At 35.7% G+C, this 21,311-nt stretch overlaps 1 protein-coding gene and 1 pseudogene across 3 annotated transcripts; both read right to left on the reverse strand.

Moving 5' to 3' along the window:
- Positions 1-13: 13 nt before the first annotated feature.
- LOC107766749 (oxoglutarate-dependent flavonoid 7-O-demethylase 1-like) lies at positions 14-9,083 on the reverse strand (annotated as a pseudogene).
- On the reverse strand, positions 714-16,453 carry LOC107790223 (protein SRG1-like). 3 transcript variants are annotated; one of them, XR_012708013.1, is made up of 6 exons: positions 15,914-16,453; positions 13,797-14,044; positions 12,168-12,492; positions 10,033-10,296; positions 8,990-9,269; positions 714-851 (listed from the first exon to the last, which is right to left on the reverse strand). XR_012708013.1 is itself a non-coding variant. In XM_016612130.2 (5 exons), the coding sequence occupies exons 2-5, from the start codon at positions 16,163-16,165 to the stop codon at positions 10,033-10,035; spliced, it is 1,089 nt and encodes a 362-aa protein (XP_016467616.1). In that variant the 5' UTR covers positions 16,166-16,179; positions 16,289-16,453; the 3' UTR covers positions 9,871-10,032. The 3 variants fall into 3 exon arrangements, 2 of the variants coding, with proteins under 2 accessions (XP_016467616.1, XP_075106274.1); XM_016612130.2 differs by lacking the exons at positions 714-851; positions 8,990-9,269 and having other exon boundaries at positions 9,871-10,296; positions 15,914-16,179; positions 16,289-16,453; XM_075250173.1 differs by lacking the exons at positions 714-851; positions 8,990-9,269 and having other exon boundaries at positions 9,871-10,296; positions 15,914-16,290.
- Positions 16,454-21,311: the final 4,858 nt, after the last annotated feature.

Genomic DNA, 21,311 nt, shown 5'->3' on the forward strand with positions numbered 1-21,311 from the left:
GTGACATCTCTGCTAAACCAATAGTCATATAATAAAATTCTTTATTTCATAGGAACTCAGTACAGAGAAGCATAAACACAGAGAGGGAAGAAGCGGGGAAATTGGAATGCATCACAGAGAGAAGCAACAAAGAAAGTAAACATGAAACATTCATGAGAAAAAGCATCCAAGAATGCAACATTCAATTGCCCCCATCATCTCCACTTCTAATCCTATAGTATCTAGGTATGATTTCCCAACGAGCTTTTGAGAGAGAAATCCTTTAAGTAATCAGCCACTCCAATCCTCCTAAATTTTGCAGGGTTTTGAGGAGTGAGGAGGCTAGGTGCTGGACCTAGATCACCATCCAATTTGGGGCTCAAAAATGTAGCAATGGAGATCCTCGCCTTGTCCTCATTAACTATTGCTCGATGTTCAGTGCTTTTATCAATTCCATTTGTCACCACCTGCAAACCAATTATACCACCATTAATGTCATAAACCATTGAGAGCCAAAAAAGAAGACAATAAATTTTATTTCACACCTCTAAAATGTCTCCAATGTTGACAATAAAGGCATCAGGAAGATGTGAAATAGGAATCCAAGCTCCATGTTTCTTGATTTGAAGACCTTCAGTTTCAGTAACCTGAAGGAGTATGGCTAGACCAATAGAATCAGTGTGAGGACATAAGCCCATGACAAGCTCTGGTTGAGGACAAGGAGGGTAGTAATTTTTATTCTCATCATTTGCAGCCCTTCTTCAAACAGTACATCCATATCTTCAGCTTGCATGGCTAAAGCTCTTGCCGTTTTGTACATAATTTTCATAGCAAGTTCCTTGAGGTCTGCTGAGTATTGTTCCAGTGCATCCCTTTATGGTCCGATAATATAAATAAGAATGATTAAAGATTAATTAGATAGGAAAAATAAAATTGTATACACAGTGCAGAAAACTTTTATAAGTACTAGCTAACCTGGAAAAAAAGTTAAGTTACATATACAACTAGTTAAGCTATCAATACTACAAGAAGTTGTTTGCATTCTCTATATACATAAATTAAATCTTTCACTACTAGGTCTATCTTTAGATTCAAAGGCAAAGCCACTTAGATTAGTTTTATATAAAGCATTGAGCATTACAGAAAACATGGGGTAATTTCAACTTTATTGAGCCAAAGACATTCAATTTTTTTGTAATCAAAAAGTCACTCAACTTTAATTGACATATATATATGTAGTGGTGGCAAAATGATTCAAAGAATACAGTTAACCACCCATATTATCCACTAAAAATGGGTTGGATAATGAACTTTTTAAAAATGGGTCAAATATGGATAAGAACCATATTATCCATTTAGAAAATAGATAACCAATAGGTCTAACTTTACATTTGTAGAGCCTAAAATTGGGGGTTCCTCAAGTTAGGAGACTAAGAATTCTCCCAAAAGTAATCAATATGCAAGAAGTCATGGAGAATATGGTTACTCATATTATCCGCCGGTTAACCCGTTTTTTATCCGTATTAAATATGGTTCGGGTCGGATAATTTATCTGTTTTTTTTCATTACCCGTTTTCGACCCGAACCATATCCGACCCGACCCGTTGTAATATTTTCACTAACGCTAGTATCAGGGTAGGTTGTCTATATTACAAACCCCTAGGGGTATGGCCCTCCCTTGCACCATGCGTGAACGCGGGATGCTTCGTACACTGGGTTGCTCATGCTTCTAAAGTTTGTATGTCCCAGTCCAACATTAAATCAGGTACAGGGGCAGACCTATAGTCTGATAGTTGAGCATGACTATGAGTTATAAAGAGTATGGTTTTGTGTAACATTAACGTGCCTTGTTTCTTTTCTATAATGGGGGAGAGAGAGAGTACCTACGTGAGAGAGGGAGCTTAGGAAATAAGTGAGGTTTTTTCAAATTGGTAGGGAGAGTGATCATGTAAAACAAGTCTGCCCAGTCTAACTTTTGCTCTTCAGATACAACAAAGGCTTGCCCATATTTCAAGATCCCCTTCTTGCTCAAACTTCTTCTCTTCCATTGGTAGTTCGAAAAATGCTTGGATTTCTGACTTCACTTTCTCCACCAATGATGAGCTCACTCCATGATTCACCAACTGCTCATATATGTAAATGATTTTTAATATATAATTGATAATTTATTCTTTACTTTCGATGCTATATGTGTCAACAACAATCAGAATCAGTCAATCACTTGTTTTTGCATTGTTCAGTGGCTGCTGATCTGTGGTGCATGTTCTTATCAGTTTTTGGCGTAAGTTGGGCAACTCCTCACACTATAAAGGAAGCAGTGGAAAGTTGGAGTCTCTGGAAAGTTGATAGAACCATCAAGAAGATCTTGCAGTGTTGCGGAAGCCAAATGTGTACAGTGTGAATGAGTCACAATTACTATATCAAAAATTATGGCAGCCACCAAATAATAAATAAGACAATAAAGCAACAATAAAAGGAACACTAGAATTTACGAGGTTCGGCCAATTTTGCCTACTTCCTCGGACACAACCAATATTTTATTCCACTCCAAAAATACAAGTGAAATAATACTAAAAGAGAAGATACAAATGCCTTAAAAAGATAAGAAAGCAAATGAGAGGTGTGTTTCAATCCTAAACATTAGGTCTCCTTTTATAGGTGAAATTTCCATAAACATTTTGCCCACAACCGATGTGGGACTTTGGCAACCAACAAATCTCCACCTTGCAAAATTCCACATCTTCAATTTTCTCTCAGTAACAAATTTTGGTTGTGTCTTCATCTTCAATCTTCAGTGTTAAACAATGTTGATCAAATCCAAACAATGTTGAAACTTGACTGCAGTCACCACTTTTGTCAGCATATCAGCAGGATTCTCTGTAGTATGAATTTTCTTCACCGTGACTCCACCTTCTTCAATGATTTCTCGTACGAAATGATATCGAACATCAATGTGCTTCGTCCTTGCATAATAAACTTGGTTCTTCGCTAATTGAATAGCACTTTGACTATCACAAAAAATTGTGATACTTTTTTGTTCAACACCAAGCTCCTTTAGCAACCCTTGAAGCCAAATTGCCTCCTTCACAACCTCTGTAATAGCCATGTACTCTGCCTCTGTTGTAGACAAAGCAACTGTTGACTGCAAAGTAGACTTCCAACTAACTGGTGCCTTTGCAAAAGTAAACACATAACCAGTAGTTGATCTTCGTTTGTCCAGATCATCCGCAAAATCTGAGTCACAATATCCAACTACAGACTGATTGTCTTCCTGCTCAAAAACTAATCCAACATCTACAGTATTATGAACATACCGTAGAATCCACTTCACAGCTTGCCAATGCTCCTTTCCTGGATTATGCATATATCTGCTAATAACTCCAACAGCTTGTGAAATGTCAGGTCTCGTGCAGACCATTGCATACATCAAGCTACCAACAACATTTGCGTATGGTATCTTTGACATATACTCTCGTTCAGCTTCATCTTTTGGCGATATAGTAGTACTTAGCTTAAAATGGGGAGCAAGTGGAGTACTAACTCGCTTAGTATTTTCATCTATGCCAAAACGTTGTAGTACTCTTTTCAAATATTCTTTCTGAGATAAACAGAGTTTCTTTGAACGTTTATCTCTTATTATCTCCATGCCAAGAATTTTCTTTGCCTCACCCAGATCCTTCATCTCGAACTCCTTCTTCAGTTGAATCTACAACTTATCAATTTCTTTTGAATTCTTGGAAGCTATCAACATATCATCAACATATAGGAGAAGATATACAAAGGAACCATCTTTAAGCTTGCGCAAATACACACAATGATCGTACTTGCTTCTCTTGTACCCTTGCCGCAACATAAACTTGTCAAATCTTTTGTACCATTGTCTAGAAGATTGTTTCAATCCGTACAACGATTTTTCAAGTTTGCACACCATATTTTCCTTTCTAGCAACTTTGAATCCTTCTGGCTGAGTCATGTAGATTTCCTCCTCCAAGTTTCCATGTAAAAACGCAGTTTTTACATCCATCTGAACTAGTTCCAAATCCAACTGTGCTACCAAAGCCAACATAATTCTAATGGAGGAATGTTTTACAACTGGAGAAAATACTTCATTGTAATCAATTCCCTCCTTTTGAGCATATCCTTTGGCCACCAATCTTGCTTTGTAGAACATCTTCTTGGTTAGGAAATCCTTCTTTCTTTGCAAATACCCATTTGCACCCAATTGCTTTCTTTCCCTTCGGGAGATTGGCCAATCTCCATGTATGATTCTGATGAAGGGATTGTATTTCATCATTCTTGGCAATCCTCCACTTATCTTCTTCTGAACTTTGGACTACATCTTTATAAGTGGTAGGAACATCATCAGCTACAATTGAGGTGACACAAGCAACTGTCTCTATGAGACGAACAGGTTTTGTTATTGTCCTTTTTGGCCTGCTGGTTGCTATTGATTCAAGTTGTTGTTGAGGTTCCTGAGTTGGAATCTCCCTCTCTACTGGCTCTTCTTCCAGAGGATAATCTTCATTTGTTTCCTCCTCTGCTTCTTGTGTAGGAAAAATAAATTTTCCCTCAAACTCCACCTGCTTAGAAGCACCCTCATTTTGTTTGGTATCTTCTGTTACCTTATTTACCATAGTAGATTCATCAAAGGTAACATCCCTGCTGAATATTACTTTCTTTGTCATAGGACACCATAAGCGATATCCTTTGACTCCAGAAGTAATCCCCATAAAAATAGCCTTCTTTGCTCTTGGATCTAATTTTGACTCTGTCACATGATAATATGCGGTTGAGCCAAACACGTGCAAAGAGTCATAATCTACAGCAGGCTTTCTATACCATTTTTCAAATGGTGTCTTGCCATCAATAGCAGTAGATGGTAGACGATTAATGAGGTGGCATGCATATGTAATTGCCTCAGCTCAAAAATTTTTGCCCAAGCCAGCATTGGACAACATACATCGTAACTTCTCCAGCAAGGTCCGGTTCATACATTCTGCCACTCCATTCTGTTGTGGTGTATGTCTGACAGTGAAGTGTCGGACGATGCCATCATTTTCACAAACCTTATTGAAATGATCATTTTTGTATTCACCTCCATTAGCTGTGCGAATACACTTGATCCTCCTGCTTGTTTGATTCTCCACCATCGTCTTCCATTTGAGAAAAATTCTCAGCACTTCGTCTTTGCTCTTCATTGTATACACCCACACTCTTCAGGAAAAATCATCAACAAAGGTTACAAAATAGTGTTTCCCACCCAATGAAGGTGTTTTGGAAGGACCCCAAACATCAGAGTGTACATAATCCAAAATACCTTTAGTATTATGGATCGTTGTACCAAATTTAACCCTTGTCTGTTTTCCTTTGACACAATGCTCACAAAACTCCAAGTTGCAAGTCTTTATTCCTTTTAACAATCCTTGATCTGATAGAGTTTTCAAGGATTTTCCTCCGGCATGTCCCAAGCGCATGTGTCATAGCCTGGTTGCTTCTGCCTCTTTGTCGTCACTGTACGTCACTGTCGTTGTCCCAATAACTGTACTACCACGATAGTGGTACATGTTATTGTTCTTCCGATTAGCCTTCATTACCACTAGTGCACCAGAGCATACTCTCATCACTCTATTTTCTGCAATGATTTTGAACCTTTTTTATTCTAGGGCTCCCACAGAGATGAGATTCTTCTTCAAATCCGGTACATATCGAACATCTGTTAATGTTCTGATCATTCCATCATGGTTCCTTAATCGTATTGAACCAATGTCATATGAGGTAAGAGGGATGTTATCCGCTGTGTGGATGACTCCATATTCTCCTTCTTGAAATTCCACGAACCAGTCCCTGTTGGGACACATATGATAGCTACAAGCCGAGTCCATCAACCATATGTCTGATGATGTTGATGACTCTGTTGTAACTAATGAGAAGTCTGAATCATCACAATCAGCTACATTTGAATCCATAATGGCCTTTCCATTGTTATGTTTGGCCTTATTCTTCAACTTCAAACAGTCTTTCTTCCAGTGCCCCTTTTCTCGACAAAAGGCACATTCATCTTTGCTGGGTTTAGATCTTGACTTGGATCTTCCCTTCTTTGTCCTCATTTAATTTTGAGGATGACCCCTCACAACCAGTGCTTCTCCTTCTCCGCCCTTCTGTTTTTCTCCTTTTCTTTGTTCATAGCTGTACAAAGCCAAACAAACTTCTCTGAGAGAAATTTCGGCATTCCCATGGAGTAGAGTAGTTTCAAGGTGCTCGTACTCATCAGGAAGTGACCCCAATAACATCAAGGCCAAGTTACCATCATCAAAAGTTGCATCCATATTTTGCAAGTTTGTGACCAATTTATTGAAACTGGTGATATGTTCGTTCATTGTGGTACCAGAAACATAGGTGAAGCGAAACAGTCTCTTCTTCATGTACAATTTATTTTGATTGTTTTTCTTCAAAAATTTATCCTCCAGTGTTTTCCATAATTTACTTGCAGAAGTTTCATTTGTGTATGGATATTTCTGCTCTCTAGCAAGGTAGGATCGAATGGTACCACAAGCAACACGGTTGATAATTCTCCAATCTTCTTCTCCAATAACATCTGGTCTTTTTTCTTCAATGGCAAGATCTAGCCCTTGTTGAAAAAGGACATCTAGAATCTCGCCTTGCCACATCCCAAAATGTCCTGATCCGTCAACAATTTCTGCCGCAAATTTCGCATTTGACGCAATTCTTGTCATAAGTGAAGATGCCAACGATGACGTATTATTGACACTTGATGTAGATTCTTCTTGTTTATTGTCTCCCATTTTGACACGAATATTATTTAATAGCTGACGACACAAATCAAGATTATTTCCTTTCTGGTGTGGAAGATCAGACTAAGCTGCAACCACAGAGCATACTAAGACAGAACCCTGACACAGTTACCAAGATAAATCTTTTCTGATGTGGAAGATCAGACTATGCTGCAACCACAGAGCATACTTAGACAGTACCTTGGCTCTGATACCAATTGTTGCGGAAGCCAAATGTATATAGTGTGAATGAGTCACAACTACTATACCAAAAATTATTGCAGCCACCAAATAATAAATAAGACAATAAAGCAACAATAAAAGGAACACTAGAATTTACGAGGTTCGGCCAATTTTGCCTACTTCCTCGGACACAACCAATATTTTATTCCACTCCAAAAATACAAGTGAAACAATACTAAAAGAGAGAAGATACAAATGCCTTAAGAAGATAAGAAAGCAAATGAGAGGTGTGTTTCAATCCTAAACATTAGGCCTCCTTTTATAGGTGAAATTTCCCTAAACATTTTGCCCACAACCGATGTGGGACTTTGGCAATCAACATGCAGATGATTCCAGCTTGCATTTTCTGGTGTATTTGGACCGAAAGGAACCACATGTTTTGATGGCATTTCAACTCCTAGCTGTTCACTGAAATCCAAGTGTTTGATGAATCTTTTCAGTTGGAGTAATTTAGACCCTGTAAATGATGCAATTTCCCTAGTAGATTTCATTAGTTCTCTTACTTCAGTTTAACAATCAAGTAGTTTGATCTTTGGATTTAGCTCCCTGCTTCAATTGTTGTTTTTGTATTCAGGAGCTAGTCCAAAGTTTTTTCTAATTTCTGCATCTTCTTGGTGCCATCAATATAACACCTTACTTCATAAAAAATAAAAATAAAAAAAGATAATTTATTCTTTACTTTCTAATTTCGTTCTAGTTCTCCATTTGCATTGAGGTTTGGTAAATCAGTATATAAGATTCGTGGGACACGAAAATAGATCTCACCATCAAGCTTTGTTTTTGTATAAAAGTAGAAGCAGGCAACCCAAAAAAATGCATATAATAATTGGTGGGACAAGAAAAGGCTACCTAGGATGAGAAATATTTGTACAAATCCATGAAACGAGTATTAAAAGATTGTTGAATTTTGTTGTTATATGTAAAGTGGAGTATATTATATTCTTTTGGCTTGTGGTTGCACGGGCGGCCCGATTTGTGGCTTGAAGCCAAACTTTATGAGGGCCTTAATTCTTTTTTAAAAAAATTATTATTTATTTGAAGTCTATTTTTTTTAGCTTTTCTTGGATACAAAGTTGTTAATAATTTACTTATAATCAATAACTCCTAATAAATATTTTCAATTGACAATATGGCTAATCCATTTAACCTTTCTTGTGACATTATTGATCTTAGGTAAGATTTTATCAATATTATTTATGAAAACTTCTTTCCGCTGAAGCAACGGTAACATGAGTTATTAACATTATTCCATAAGCAATTTAGGCATTTGAAAAAGAATAAAATCTTTTTATTTTATTAAGTGTATTAATTAAACTGCTATCTTCTAATTGTACTATTTTCCTTAATACTTTTATCAGAAAATAAATCTAAACCATTAAATACGAATTGATTATTATGCTTTAAGGAACATTCAAGATTAAGGCAATATTTTTTTCAAATTTTTAACATCTAGTGATCTTAGTTTTTACCGCCAAATAGAAAATCAAAAATATTTTCATATGCTGTGAATTGTTCAAATCTATTTTGAAGTGAAAAAATAGTCTGGTCTATTATGTATAAAAGTAATCAACTCTAAAGTACTCTTCGAAAGATTTTGAGATTTCATTATCAACATTCGCATCAAATTGTCACTTCCTATATATCACACGTTTCTTAGGAAATTCGGGTTCGATATTCATTTCAAGTGCAATTTCCTTGGTAGAAATCATAGCAGTTGCAAATCCTTCTTATCTATTTGTTAAAGAAAGAAATCAAACTTTTTCACTTTACAGAACATTTTTTTAAAAGTTATACATAGTTTATTAGGTGTAATAAAAAATAGGCCCCCAAACACATGGGGCCCATAGTGGTTGCTTTACTTGCTTTATGGAAGGGTCGCCCTGGGTAATTGTTGATGACTAATGAGTCATCACTAACCATTTACACTATTCCTATAACTTACCTAAAATGAACAGTGGTTGATCATTGAAATATACCTGGAAAAATCCTGTCTTTGCAAGCAAAATGAAGCCTCTCAAACTCTGAATCATCATGATGATCATTATTTCCAACTGCCAGCAGTCTTTCCATGTCAATAACTGGAACTTGAGGCAATATGAAAGAGGATGAAGGATTGGATGTCAAGATAGTCTTCTCTATATCATCACACAGCTAGTTGTTGCTTTGCCAACTCTCGAACATAGGGAACTTTCAAAAAACCACCTAGCTTTCTCGAGCTTGCTTTTTCCATCAATGAGTTTTTTTTCCCAGCTTCCTCTAAGAGAACATGTTTTAGATAGTAAGCGTACAAAGATATGAAATTGTAACGTGTAATATGTATATACAAGGGGGTCCTATAATACATGGGTACTTTTATTTGTTCTGTTTAAGGTAGCCTAGAATATCATTTTATAAACATGAGGAAACACGTGATATCTGAAAGTTTTCTGATCATAGTCAACATCTTACCTAATTAATACTCCATTAAATACCTAAATCTAATTAATTAATCTATCATGACCCAAAACTGAAGGGTCGCAGATGGGCATCTGACAAGTCTGACGTCCACCGAGCGAACCTTTGACCCAATCATAACATAATGAACCTAAAAAGTAAGAACATGCAATTGAATATCATGTGACTTTGTACAATCACATAAAATAAAAATGGGGCAACGGGTGACTCTGTACAATAGTGCAACAGTTATCATAAAATAAAGTCGTGAAAAAGCCTGAGGCCATCCTTAAAACAAAATCAATCCAGACATGAGGCAAGATAAGATGTACAACCCAAAAATATAATGTCTAACCCACGTAACTATTTCCTTCTCTATACCAATATAATACAAAAACTTAAACATTTTAAACTCCGTATCAAGTATAAAAAGACTCTTCACATATAATGAAACAAAGAGCGTACGTACTATTTTTCTATTTTACAGTATCAAACAGTGGAACTCCAAATTACACCAGCAAAAGTAACTTATAAGAACATTTCATGTGATATAGATAAACTAACTAACAAGAGTATCAAACTCTACCTAGGACTCGTCATCCCTCGTCTCTACCTTCATGAAATCAACATACGACTTTCCATCAATTTTTCGTGAAAAAAAATCCAGTAAATATTTTTCCACGGGAACTCTACGGAAAATTGCTGGATTATTTGGTCCAATAAGACTGTGTGCAGGTCCCAATTCGGAGTCAAGGTTGGCGGTATAGAATGTTGCAACAGATAGCCTCACTTCGTTTGAATTTACAACTGCTCTGTGCTCTATGCTCCTATAAACACCGTTGCTCACTATCTGCCAAGTCAATTAACACATTTACACCATTGAAATTTTTATTAGTATCCTATTAGAAAATGAGCTCTTTCCTTACAAAAATAGGATTATATAAGTTCTCACTTGCAAGTGAATGGATTAGCAATAGTTTTTTTATTTAATCCACATGTCTTGAGCTAATTATAAGTCATATAATCTCCAATTTGTTCTAATCAAGCAAGTTTTAACCTAATTAGCCATATAATTTAGCAAACTAAATCACATGAAAACATTAAGACTGCCCACTCAGTGGTGTATGGAGTCTATATACTATGAGTTCAATCGAACCCAGTATCATTTACATGGAACATAAATATACAACCAAAAATCAATAAAATTTCTAACAAATCTTAATTTCTGGACTCAAGTTCAAAAGTAAATAATAAGTTCAATGTTAAAAGGGAAAAGGGACAAAATTGTATCTCTACTATTGAAAATTAGTCACGTTAATACCCGTTTCTACTTTCCATCCAAAAGCATACATGCCGTTACTAAAGTATATAAATTTGTCCCTAACCCTGACAGATTTCCTATGTGGCACCGGGGACCACAAAATAACTTGCCTAACGGAGCACCACGTCAGACAGCCTAAAAAATCAGAACCTTCCAAACACCTGATTCCTCCTTGAACAACTCTAACACCACCATCTTTTAGACATAGCAGTGACCTATCCTCCAACAACCATCCAAAAAAAAAAAACACTGGTGGAACTCCACTACAACACCAGCCATCAGCCATCAATTCACCTGTACATCGGATAATCTACAACTCCCAGCCTTAATCAACAAAAAAGAAGAAGACCCCCGACTGATGCCCAAACTGAAAACCTCAACAGAAGTCGCTCCACTTTCATCCTTTTTCTTGTGACAACTTTCGATAGGGGATGTGAGAGAAATTCTATCGGACAGAAGGGGTATCTCTACTCCTTTGAAAATAATTTTAGATAATGGAGATGGTGAGAGTTGGTCTCATAAATGAGGGAGAAGCGAAATTTTTGGGAATAGTCTTGGTCCCTCGAGAGTAATGGGAGGTAGCTGGTTGTTTTCCTTTTTATGGTGATGGGTGAAGGTGAAGGTGGTAAATTTTAGACTGAATCATTAAGATGAACAGAGGTGGAGGCATGGTGGATTTTTCGTTGGTTTTGCTTTAGGTTTAGGTAAAATATAATATAATATTTGAATAAGAAAAAAAAAAGAAAATCTGCAGCAATTTATTTAGTGGACCTTCAAAGCTTTCAGCGCCGGCAATGGCAGTCACTAGCAATGGTTTAAATTTAACCTGATTCCTCCTTGAACAACTCTTAACACCACCATCTTTTAGGCAAATTTTAGTGGGGCGGGTTTCTAAAATAAACGGGTCAAAATTTGCTTAATTGGCAAGTTATTTTGTGGTCCCCGGTGCCACATAGGAAATCTGTTAGGGTTAGGGACAAATTTATATACTTTACTAACGGCAGGTATGCTTTTGGATGGAAAGTAGAAACGGGTATTAACGTGACTAATTTTCAATAGTAGAGGTACAATTTTGGCCCTTTTCCCATGTTAAAAACCTTAAAGGTTGAATCGATCAAGTTTAAATTTTGGGTCCACCTCTGGTCCTACTTCCACCTTCCTCAAAGGATCTTATTTTTCTCAGAGGAAGGGTGGATACTTTGAATTATCTGTAAATTTATTAACTCGCAAAGTCTGAATCAAATCCTTTCAAGCAAATTTGGAAATGTTAATAATTGAAACAAGATGACACCGTCAATAAAACAAAGACTTAACCTATAACTTGCACACCAAAACTGCAATTTTCACTACATTACCACCCTTTGAGAAATCAGTTACTCGACAAGGAAGTTATTACTTACCTCCATCATATCGCCAATATTCACAATCAAAGCATTTGGGAGTGGTTTTACAGGCACCCAAACACCGTCTTTTCGCACTTGGAGACCTTCAATTTCATTTAGCTGAATAAGGATGGTGAGGCCATCAGCATCAGAGTGAGGGCTGAGGCCAATGGTCTTGTCTGGCTCAGGGCAAGGAGGATAATAATTCATCCTCATTGACTGCATACCATCACTGAATAGATCTCTCATTTCCTTTTCATCCATCCTTAAAGCCTTTGCCAATTGACATAGGATGCTTATTGCTAGGCTCTTCATTTCTTTGCAGTATGCTTCCATGCTGTGCCTGCATTTCAAAAGTATTCAATCATATCATACAAACATAGATGAGGAGACTAAAGATCAAGGCTCAAGTTAGAAAACAAGTTCCCACAGAAAAAGTAGTCACAAGTCTGGTTAATCTCAAGTCCGCATTATTATGCCACAAGAATATTATAGCTCAAGGTACATATTGTGAAATAGAACAGGGAACCAATAAGCTCCGTAGCAGGAGGAGGAGGAGCCAGGGCTCTGACCGCGTGCCGGTTGAAGAATGTGTTGGTGACTCATATGTTAGAAAATAATAAACAAAAAATGGCTTTGAGGCGTGAAAATCGACTGTTCTTAAAGAGTTATCGCCTGTATACTAATTTAGGGAAATACAAAACGATTCTCTTCAGGATACAACAAAGCCTGTAATAATACTTGTGATTTTTTTTTGTGTGCCACTTCGTTGGAAATTCTTGTGTATTTATAGACAACCAACAGACCCTTTCAGAAAAGATGTCTTGTTTCACAAACAGACATATTCGGTTGGACCCTTTCATAACAGACATAACTATTTGTTCGAATTTTGAATTTAAAATTCAAATAATTTGATTTTTCTGTCACAAAAATAAAATAATTAATTTTAGGATCCGACCCGGTCCGCACCCAAGCCCAAGTCTTGATTATAATATATAAATATATAGTGTACTTAATTGCACATACTTAAAAGTATGTGTCCTAAATCAAAGACATAAAAAGGACAAGTACTTAAAAAACTTCAAAATTGTCTTCTCTCTTCCGATGTGGGAACAACCCACTTCCCAAGTTGTGAATAACAAACTATCTTACATCATAGGCAGTGGCTTGGTTAAGCCCACTGGAGCCATAGCGAAAACAAGTCTTCATAAGTCAATTGTCACTGCTTATGGACTCGAACCTGGGTGATCTACCCATGACCAGAATGAAGCTTGGGTGAAACTACGTGGGTCCTTCTCATTTTCTGGTTATAAATTGTTGATGCTAAGATCTTACCGGTTTTCTTGTAGGTCGCCGAGGAAAAGTGAAGGGACCTAACTCATAGTTCAAGAATTAATGGTACAATAATTGATGGGCAAATTTGGACCTTTTGCACTTGATTTTATTTAAAGACCTCAGAATCATTTGAGAAATGAATGTGATTGTTTTAAGGTTAACACTTAACACTCTTCGCCAGAAAATGATACCATGTATATAGATTAAAAATCTACTTTTTATTCATATTAAATCGTGAACACCCTTACCAAAATCACTAGTTTTGCCACTAGTTACCACAGTGTGAGAAAGAGATAGTGAGGAGAAAGGCACCTGAGCTTGGGAGGCAACTTTTGGAACAAGTCCATTTTCCGCATATGAGGGGGAAGAGTAGTTATGCCAAACATATCACTCCAATCGAGCTTCTGATCCTCCGATAGAACAAATAAATGCCCGAAACCTTCATAGCTGTCTCCCTGTTGCCATAGCTTCTTCTTTTCTTCCATTGGAAGTTTGAACAACTCTGTAACCTCTCTCTTGAACTCCTCCACTACTGAAGGTGTCACTCCGTGGTTTATAACCTAAAACATTCAAACAGATGTGCTAGAAAATTTTGCTTCAGACATTTTCACAATTACAAAGCTTAGATCTCCCAGAAGGTGAGAAAGTGAGAAGGAAAGGGACATGGAATCTTATGCATTTTTAGACTCCATTAATGTGATGTTATGCTTAATCCTTGAGAGCAGTTAAATCTAAGTCCCATTTTTTTGGAGGAAAATGGAAAAGCTGAAAATAAGTACTCCAGTACCGTCCAAGTTTTAGCATGTGTTAGATTGTTTTATATGAGCTAAATAGATGAAATTTTATTAAGAATCTTAAAAATAAAATGGAAAAGAACTACGAAATGCAAGAAAATTTATTAGCTTGACATCAAAATAGTACTTATATTTGTCATAACATTGTAAAATATTTTAGACCTGTGTGTCATGTAATTAGTGAAACATAAAAAATTTCGAAACCAGCTACAATACTAAAAATATCGTACTAAAATTTTAGATTTTAATAGCTAAATGAATTAGATTTGTTGTTACAAATTTGTAGTGTTGAGTATATTGAAAGGCTTTAAGATTCAAAAATACCACATAGAAAAGGTTATATCAGTTTCGCTGGTTGACAAAAGAAGGGTTCGGGCCAGGGGCGGATCCACCCTTATGGGTGGGGGTGGTATGGCACCCGCTCGGTTGGTAAAATTATCATATATTTATGTATAAAAAAAATTAAACTAGGTTAAATATATGATCCTGCCACCCCATCCGCAAACTTGACAAAGGTGCCATGACTAGTAGACCTTTTTGAAAGCTTTTCTCGTGTAAAATTCAAGTTGGAATTTATCTTGAACCTTGTCTGACTTTTCCTTTTCATCGTGCTTTTTATATTTTTTTCTCCCACTCATTTTCCTTTTTGGCTACCTTCCAATTTCTTATTTGTCGTTTATTATTTTATTTGTTTTCCTTTATTCTATTACTTTATCTATGATATTTAGCAAGAACACTCAAATAAGAGCCTCCAAAATTTAGAAATTTCATAATATAAGCATTTCTTTTAATCTCAAATCTTTTAGTTTCTTCTTTCAATATAAAAAAAACTAGGGTCTTGATTTAGATTGAGATCAAAATTAATTTAAAATTTCTTTTTTTTATTATAACATAAAAAATTTGTGTTATTCTATGATTGGTCAATACAATTTAAATCTCTTTAGTAATAAATTATGATGAATATTTCGCAAGCATTAGATTTATGATTTTAAGTTTTTAGATCTTGTAGTTTATCTAATTACGCATTTATTTATGGGGTATAATTTATCTATTGAATTTTTTTTTATTTTATTCTGATCGATGGAGTTCCCTTATTAAAGATTTTATTTTACTTGTGCAAATTTATTTTTAGCATACAAAAAAATATAGTTCCCTAGTGAAAAATATTGATTTTACTTGTATTACTAATGATAAAAGTGTGATTCCTTCTTTAAAATGTTAATTATATTTGCTTCTTAATGTCTGAGATGTAATTTTCATACGGCAATAATAACATATATACCCGATGAAATCTCATAAGTAGGGTCTGGAAAATTGATGTAATTTTTATATTTGCAAATAAAGTGCTTATTAAATTGCCCAAATAAACTAAAAGATCAACCGGACAATCGTTCCGAACAAATTATATATTAGTAGTTAAATTATATATTAGTAGTTCTTATAAGGTGTACATTAAAGAAAATTTTGGCACCCGCCACCTTTAAATTCTAGATCCGCCTCTGGTTCGGGTTTAGGAACTTTAATTGAAAGAAAACTCCAAATGAATATGTCAACAATCCCATAAGCGCCAAATTATGAATACAAGAGGCCACAGAAAGCAAAAAATAATTAAGCAAATTACGAATGAAAATAAACCTGGAGGAAACCCCATTGTTGGCAAGCTGAGTGAAGCTTTTGAAGCTCAGAATCCATGGAATCACCAGACATCAACTCTTTAAGATCGATTACTGGGACAGAAGGAACCGCCGTTCCGGCGAATATGGCCGGAGATTCCTGTTCTGGACGGACATACCTGGTCGGAATATTGGTAAGGTGCTGTTTGGCAAGCTCTTGAACACTTGGAACTAACAAATTTCCAAATTTCAATTTTGCCGGCGTTGACTTCATCGGCTTAGTCAAACCTGTTCAGTTCTCATGTATGGAGGGATTTTGATTATATAGAATGTTTCAATGAACACAAAAAGACAAAACAAGACTTATAGAATCCTTTTAGCTATAGATTCCATTTACCTAACTTTGTCAATTTCCCAATTCCTGTGCCATTTATTCATACTTTTTTATTGTTTTGTTTTTGTCTTTGGCATCATCGTCAACTATCAGCTTCACATCGCCCACCGGGGCACTGCAACTCTAACTAGAACAATATAATGAGAAATGGAGGTCGCTCACGCACGTGATCCAAAGGGAAAAAAGAAAAACAATTTTTATAGTTTTCAAAGTTTCCTAGGAATTGTCCACAACCACGTGCCATCTTCACAATTAGGGCATTCGAATTTCACTTATGTGTATATAGGTGCATTATATACCTATAATATACATATTTTTTATATATTTTTTTACTAGCGAATGCAATTAGTTTTTGGCGAATCGATCAATTTTATATTTTACCCGAAAAGACATGTAGATGGAAAATGATAAAAGGGATAGGATATGAAGAAAAGTGTTTACCCTAAAAACGGATAACAATTGAATTTATACTGTGATTTTAAGAATACGTGATTTTCCTTGGCACAAACTGAGCAAAACGTAGATTGATATTGAAATTGACAGTAAATAGAAATTAAAGCAAACCAAATGAATCGAGCAGCCTTGGCCCTCGAATTTTATCACCCTAGAACCAAGTGAGGATTAAGTTGATACAAGAACGAAGTAACAGAATATTGAGAGCTTAGGAGAAAAATAGTGTATTGCTTTATGTAACGTGCATATGATGTGTTTTGCAAATGATCAAATCCCCTTTATATAGTGTTGATACCCAATTTTTTCCAAAAAATATTTCAAATTGCATATATGTCTTCAAAAATCATGCATTGATTAGCAATTGATATTTTTCCACAATTTTTCTATATTTTTATTAATTTATACAGCATTTTATTTCCAAAAAATAATTACAAAATTACCTCACAAATGATTTCAAAAGCATTTCTTGATGTAATGTATTATTTTTGGTCCTATTAAGACCAAACTATTTCATAATTAGACAAATTGGTACCTTTTGGCTATAATTGTAATAACTTTGCAATTATAGCCCAATCATATGATTTTATACTATTTTCATCCAGAAATTAATCATGTGTATTTTTTTAATACTAAATAAACATTTTAAAATTATTTTCTATGCATGAAATTTATTTTTATAATTAACATATATTTTGTAAATTGTTTTAATTAATTTACATTGGGTATTTAACAAATAGCCACTTTTATTTCAATTATAGCCTAATTAAATCAGACCCCAACCCAATTAAAACGGCTCAAATACCCCAGGCCCAATACCTTATCCTACCCGACCCAATCCTTTGTCTAATCTGGACTGTTGATCAATTTTAAACAACGGTCCATATCTCTCCTTTCCTTAATTAACCCTAGAGAATACCCCCCCCCCCCCCCCCGCGCATTTCTCTCTTTTACTCCGCCGTTATACTCTTCCCTCACCTCTCAAATTCTCTTTGCTAAAACCTAAAGCTCTCATCGGTCTTCGACTTGCTGGTAACTATGGTGGTCTCACCACTATCCCAGCACTCATGGCTCCTTCCTACGTCGGGTTACTGCTGCCTTGAGGTCTTCAAAGGAACCAGAGGCGGTTCAACTCACTCATATGATTTTTCATGTCATTCTCAGGCCAATCTTGGCCTGTCCGAGTAAGATCATGCCGTCTCCGGCTAGAACCTGTGGTTTCTAGGCTGATTCTCTTTCTTTTTGGGTTATCTCTCTGAAACCCTAATTATTAGCTCTTGATTTCTTAGATCTGTAATAGATCTAGGTATATTCCGAGCTATTTTGTTGTTTTCCTTAAAGATTTTTCGATTTTTCTAAAACGATTCTCCATCTTCAAACCAGGGTTTCTTAACCCCTTTTCAAAATGGTTTTTCCTTCTGATTTTCGTATTAATCTATGATTTTCACTATGTTTAAACGTTTATTTGAGTTTTCTCTTTTTATCTGAGTTATTATGTTGAAAACCCTAAGTTTCTTGGTTTTAATTCTGGATTCTGAGTCTGTTTTGTGATAATATGTTCGCTTAATCTGTATATGTGCTTGTTTCTCATGTGCCTTATGATTCTCTGTGGTTTTACCCTATTTTGTTCATCAGTGTCTCTGACTTTTACTTCTTCCACCTATGTCATGTTTGTTCTATTAATTCATGCTATGCTCTATGTGAATCCCTAATTTTGTGTGATTTTACCCTATTTGGTTTATTAGGGTTTATGATTCATGCCTATTATGTGTTTATTCCGCTTGTTCTCATAAATTTGTGTCAATTTCTCCTAAATCAGTACTATATGCTATTTTTGAATCTTTAAATCTCTATGGCTGATCCTTCACTGATTTCTTATGATATTCTCTACTGATTTTTACCTTTAAGATATTTTCTTACCTTAATCTATGGTCGAACATGTTGTCAATTGATTCTTAAGTATTTTCCTTGATTAGAATCTGCTGAACCTAGTCTCTATACATGTTGTGTACTTGTACTATGCTGAAAATATTTCCTTATTTGTTATATTCAGCCTTATGTGATTTTCTTCCTTATTTAGTATTTGTCTGTTACCGTTTAAATTTAACTCCTTAATTAAAGGAAGTACTTATACTGATTTGATTCTAATTAGTACATAGTTCCATAATTACTGTTGAACTATGATTCTTGCCTTATTTTCTACCTGTTTTCAAACTATAAGTACCTTGCTCTTTCATTAGCACATGGACACGAACACATTGGTTCAAAAACTCTCTCTCACACACAAAAACTCTCTTCTGCTCTCTTTTCTCTAGTTACTTGCTATTGTTCTAAAGTCAGTCGGCTGCAAGCCAAGGCTGATTACTCTACTCTCTTGTTCATCACTTTGTGTTTCCTACCTTCTTTACTGGTATGTTCTGATTTCAATTCAAGTTCCAAAAACAATATGGTCCTTTATTACTTTAATTCATCATGTTTCTAGTCTGCTTTTACTTATGGTTTTGCTGTGAAACCTGTAGTTGATATGTTTACACTATTAGCATGTACTCCCCTTCCTTAGGATTAGTATGAACATGTTACCTCCCTCTATGTAGTCTATCTCCATGTGATCTTGCTCTATCTGGTTTCTGGTATGAATCCCCTTGTAAAGTAGTCTGCACTCCTAAACTCGTATGATTTTGGGATTGATTTTAAATTATGTTGATCCTATATTGAACCCCTTAAGCATTGTTGATTTTGTGACTATGTTTAATCAGTGTTTCTGAGCATATCTGTACCAATTCCAAAGACTTATGTCTGTTATGTGTTTACCATTATGTGCTTTACCTATCCCCAATTCTCATTTACCCCTGTGTGGAGGCTTATGGTGTTAAACCTGTCTTGGTTCTTTGTTCTATGTGTGATGCTGAACTTGTTTTGGTTCTGAGGTTGGTCTGTTGTTTGTTGATTGCCCTACTCTTTTCAAAACTGTATTATTGAATAACTCCTCTGTTGTTTTACAAAACTATTTTCAAGTCTCTTTTCAAATTGTTTTCCTACTTAAACTTTTTTTCAAAACTAAGTCAAGCACTCTCACTCTATTCTTAGATCTCTAAGTTCTGCCCCCTCTAATGTGTGACTTCTTATGAGATCCCTATGAACTCTAATGCATTAGAGTTGGCCCTTCCACACTGCACTTACTCAAATATGGTTGTGAAATCTGGGTGTGAGCACTGCTCGGGATCCCTTGAGGTCCTTAGGGAACTCTGACATACCTGGATATTGAGAAAGGCTATGAAACAATCTGAGCAGTTGAGGTTTTTGAAATCTGGGCCTACTTGCAGGCTCCCTATAGTGTAACTTCTTATTTTTCTTTATCTATTAATGTAATTCATTCAATGTTGGTTTGTAATATTCACTGCCCGGGATCCCTTGGCTAGTGAAAAAAGGGGGGTAGTTATACATGCTATAAATATCAAGAATAGAAACCATGCTTTAGGTTTACAATTTTGTATGTGCATTAGAATTCATGTTGAAGACCAATACATGCAAAGCATATCATGCATTAGATACCATGCTCCTAGGTTTCATGTATACTATTTTCAGCATCTCATTTTGACATCCTTATTATCACTCAAAAATCCTGTTTATAAGATAAATGACAATATTAAAATAAACTATTACTTATGCATATTCTGAAATCTTGTTGTAACCTGCTGTGCATTTAGAAATCCTGCTTTAGGAACTCTGCATATAAACCATTCTGAACCTTATATGTGTATATTAGATACCATGTTTAGGATCTCGTTCATACTCGCTCAGTCACACCTAATTAAACTATTGATGCATGAAAAAGGATATAAAAGAGTCTCATGTCTATTTATCCTATTTAAGTAAAACTGGTAATAATTTCGTATCTTGTAAAACTTAGAACAGCATGCTTTAGGTAAAATATCTCATATCCTGTTTTAATAGTTCTGGTAATAATTGAGCATTATCCCACGCCTAGGTAAGCCTTAGGTAATCAAATTTCTTATAAAACTGGAAACTGCCTCTTTGTGTTTACTGCTTAATGGTTAACATGCTTAAATAGGCAAACTGATTAGGCCCCTGCTTCTAAGTTTAAAAAAAATCTGCATGTCTCTTGTGTTCTAATACTCACCTAGACATCATGTCTTAGGATCCTGTTTAATAATACTGCCCTTGTTTGTGTTTGAGTCATGTTGTTTACATGCATTATCTGCGGAGGTAAACCTAAGCCTCTTATTTGCTCCTTCCTGCTTTTATTTGCTAAAGTTCTATGTGTTCTTGCTTGTTGCCTTAGTATTTTCTCCTTTAAACCTTAGGGTCTATCTAGAACTGCCTATAGGTAGAGGTCCTAATTTCCTCCAGGACCATTAAGAAGGGACGGGTAACAGTGCGCATAGAGATCGCTAAATAATATTCGCTTAATAACCGCTAAGGGGTGGGAAGGGTAGATATGGATATGATGACTACGCGTTAATGTCACGTGTAGCCCCTCATTGAGGAATGTCACCTGGACATTGCGTGGGGTGATCCTGTAGGCTAACCAGCCTAGGACCCCTCCTTCCCAAAT

Source organism: Nicotiana tabacum, chromosome 3 (assembly GCF_000715075.1).
Source record: "Nicotiana tabacum cultivar K326 chromosome 3, ASM71507v2, whole genome shotgun sequence".
Lineage (NCBI taxonomy): Eukaryota > Viridiplantae > Streptophyta > Magnoliopsida > Solanales > Solanaceae > Nicotiana > Nicotiana tabacum.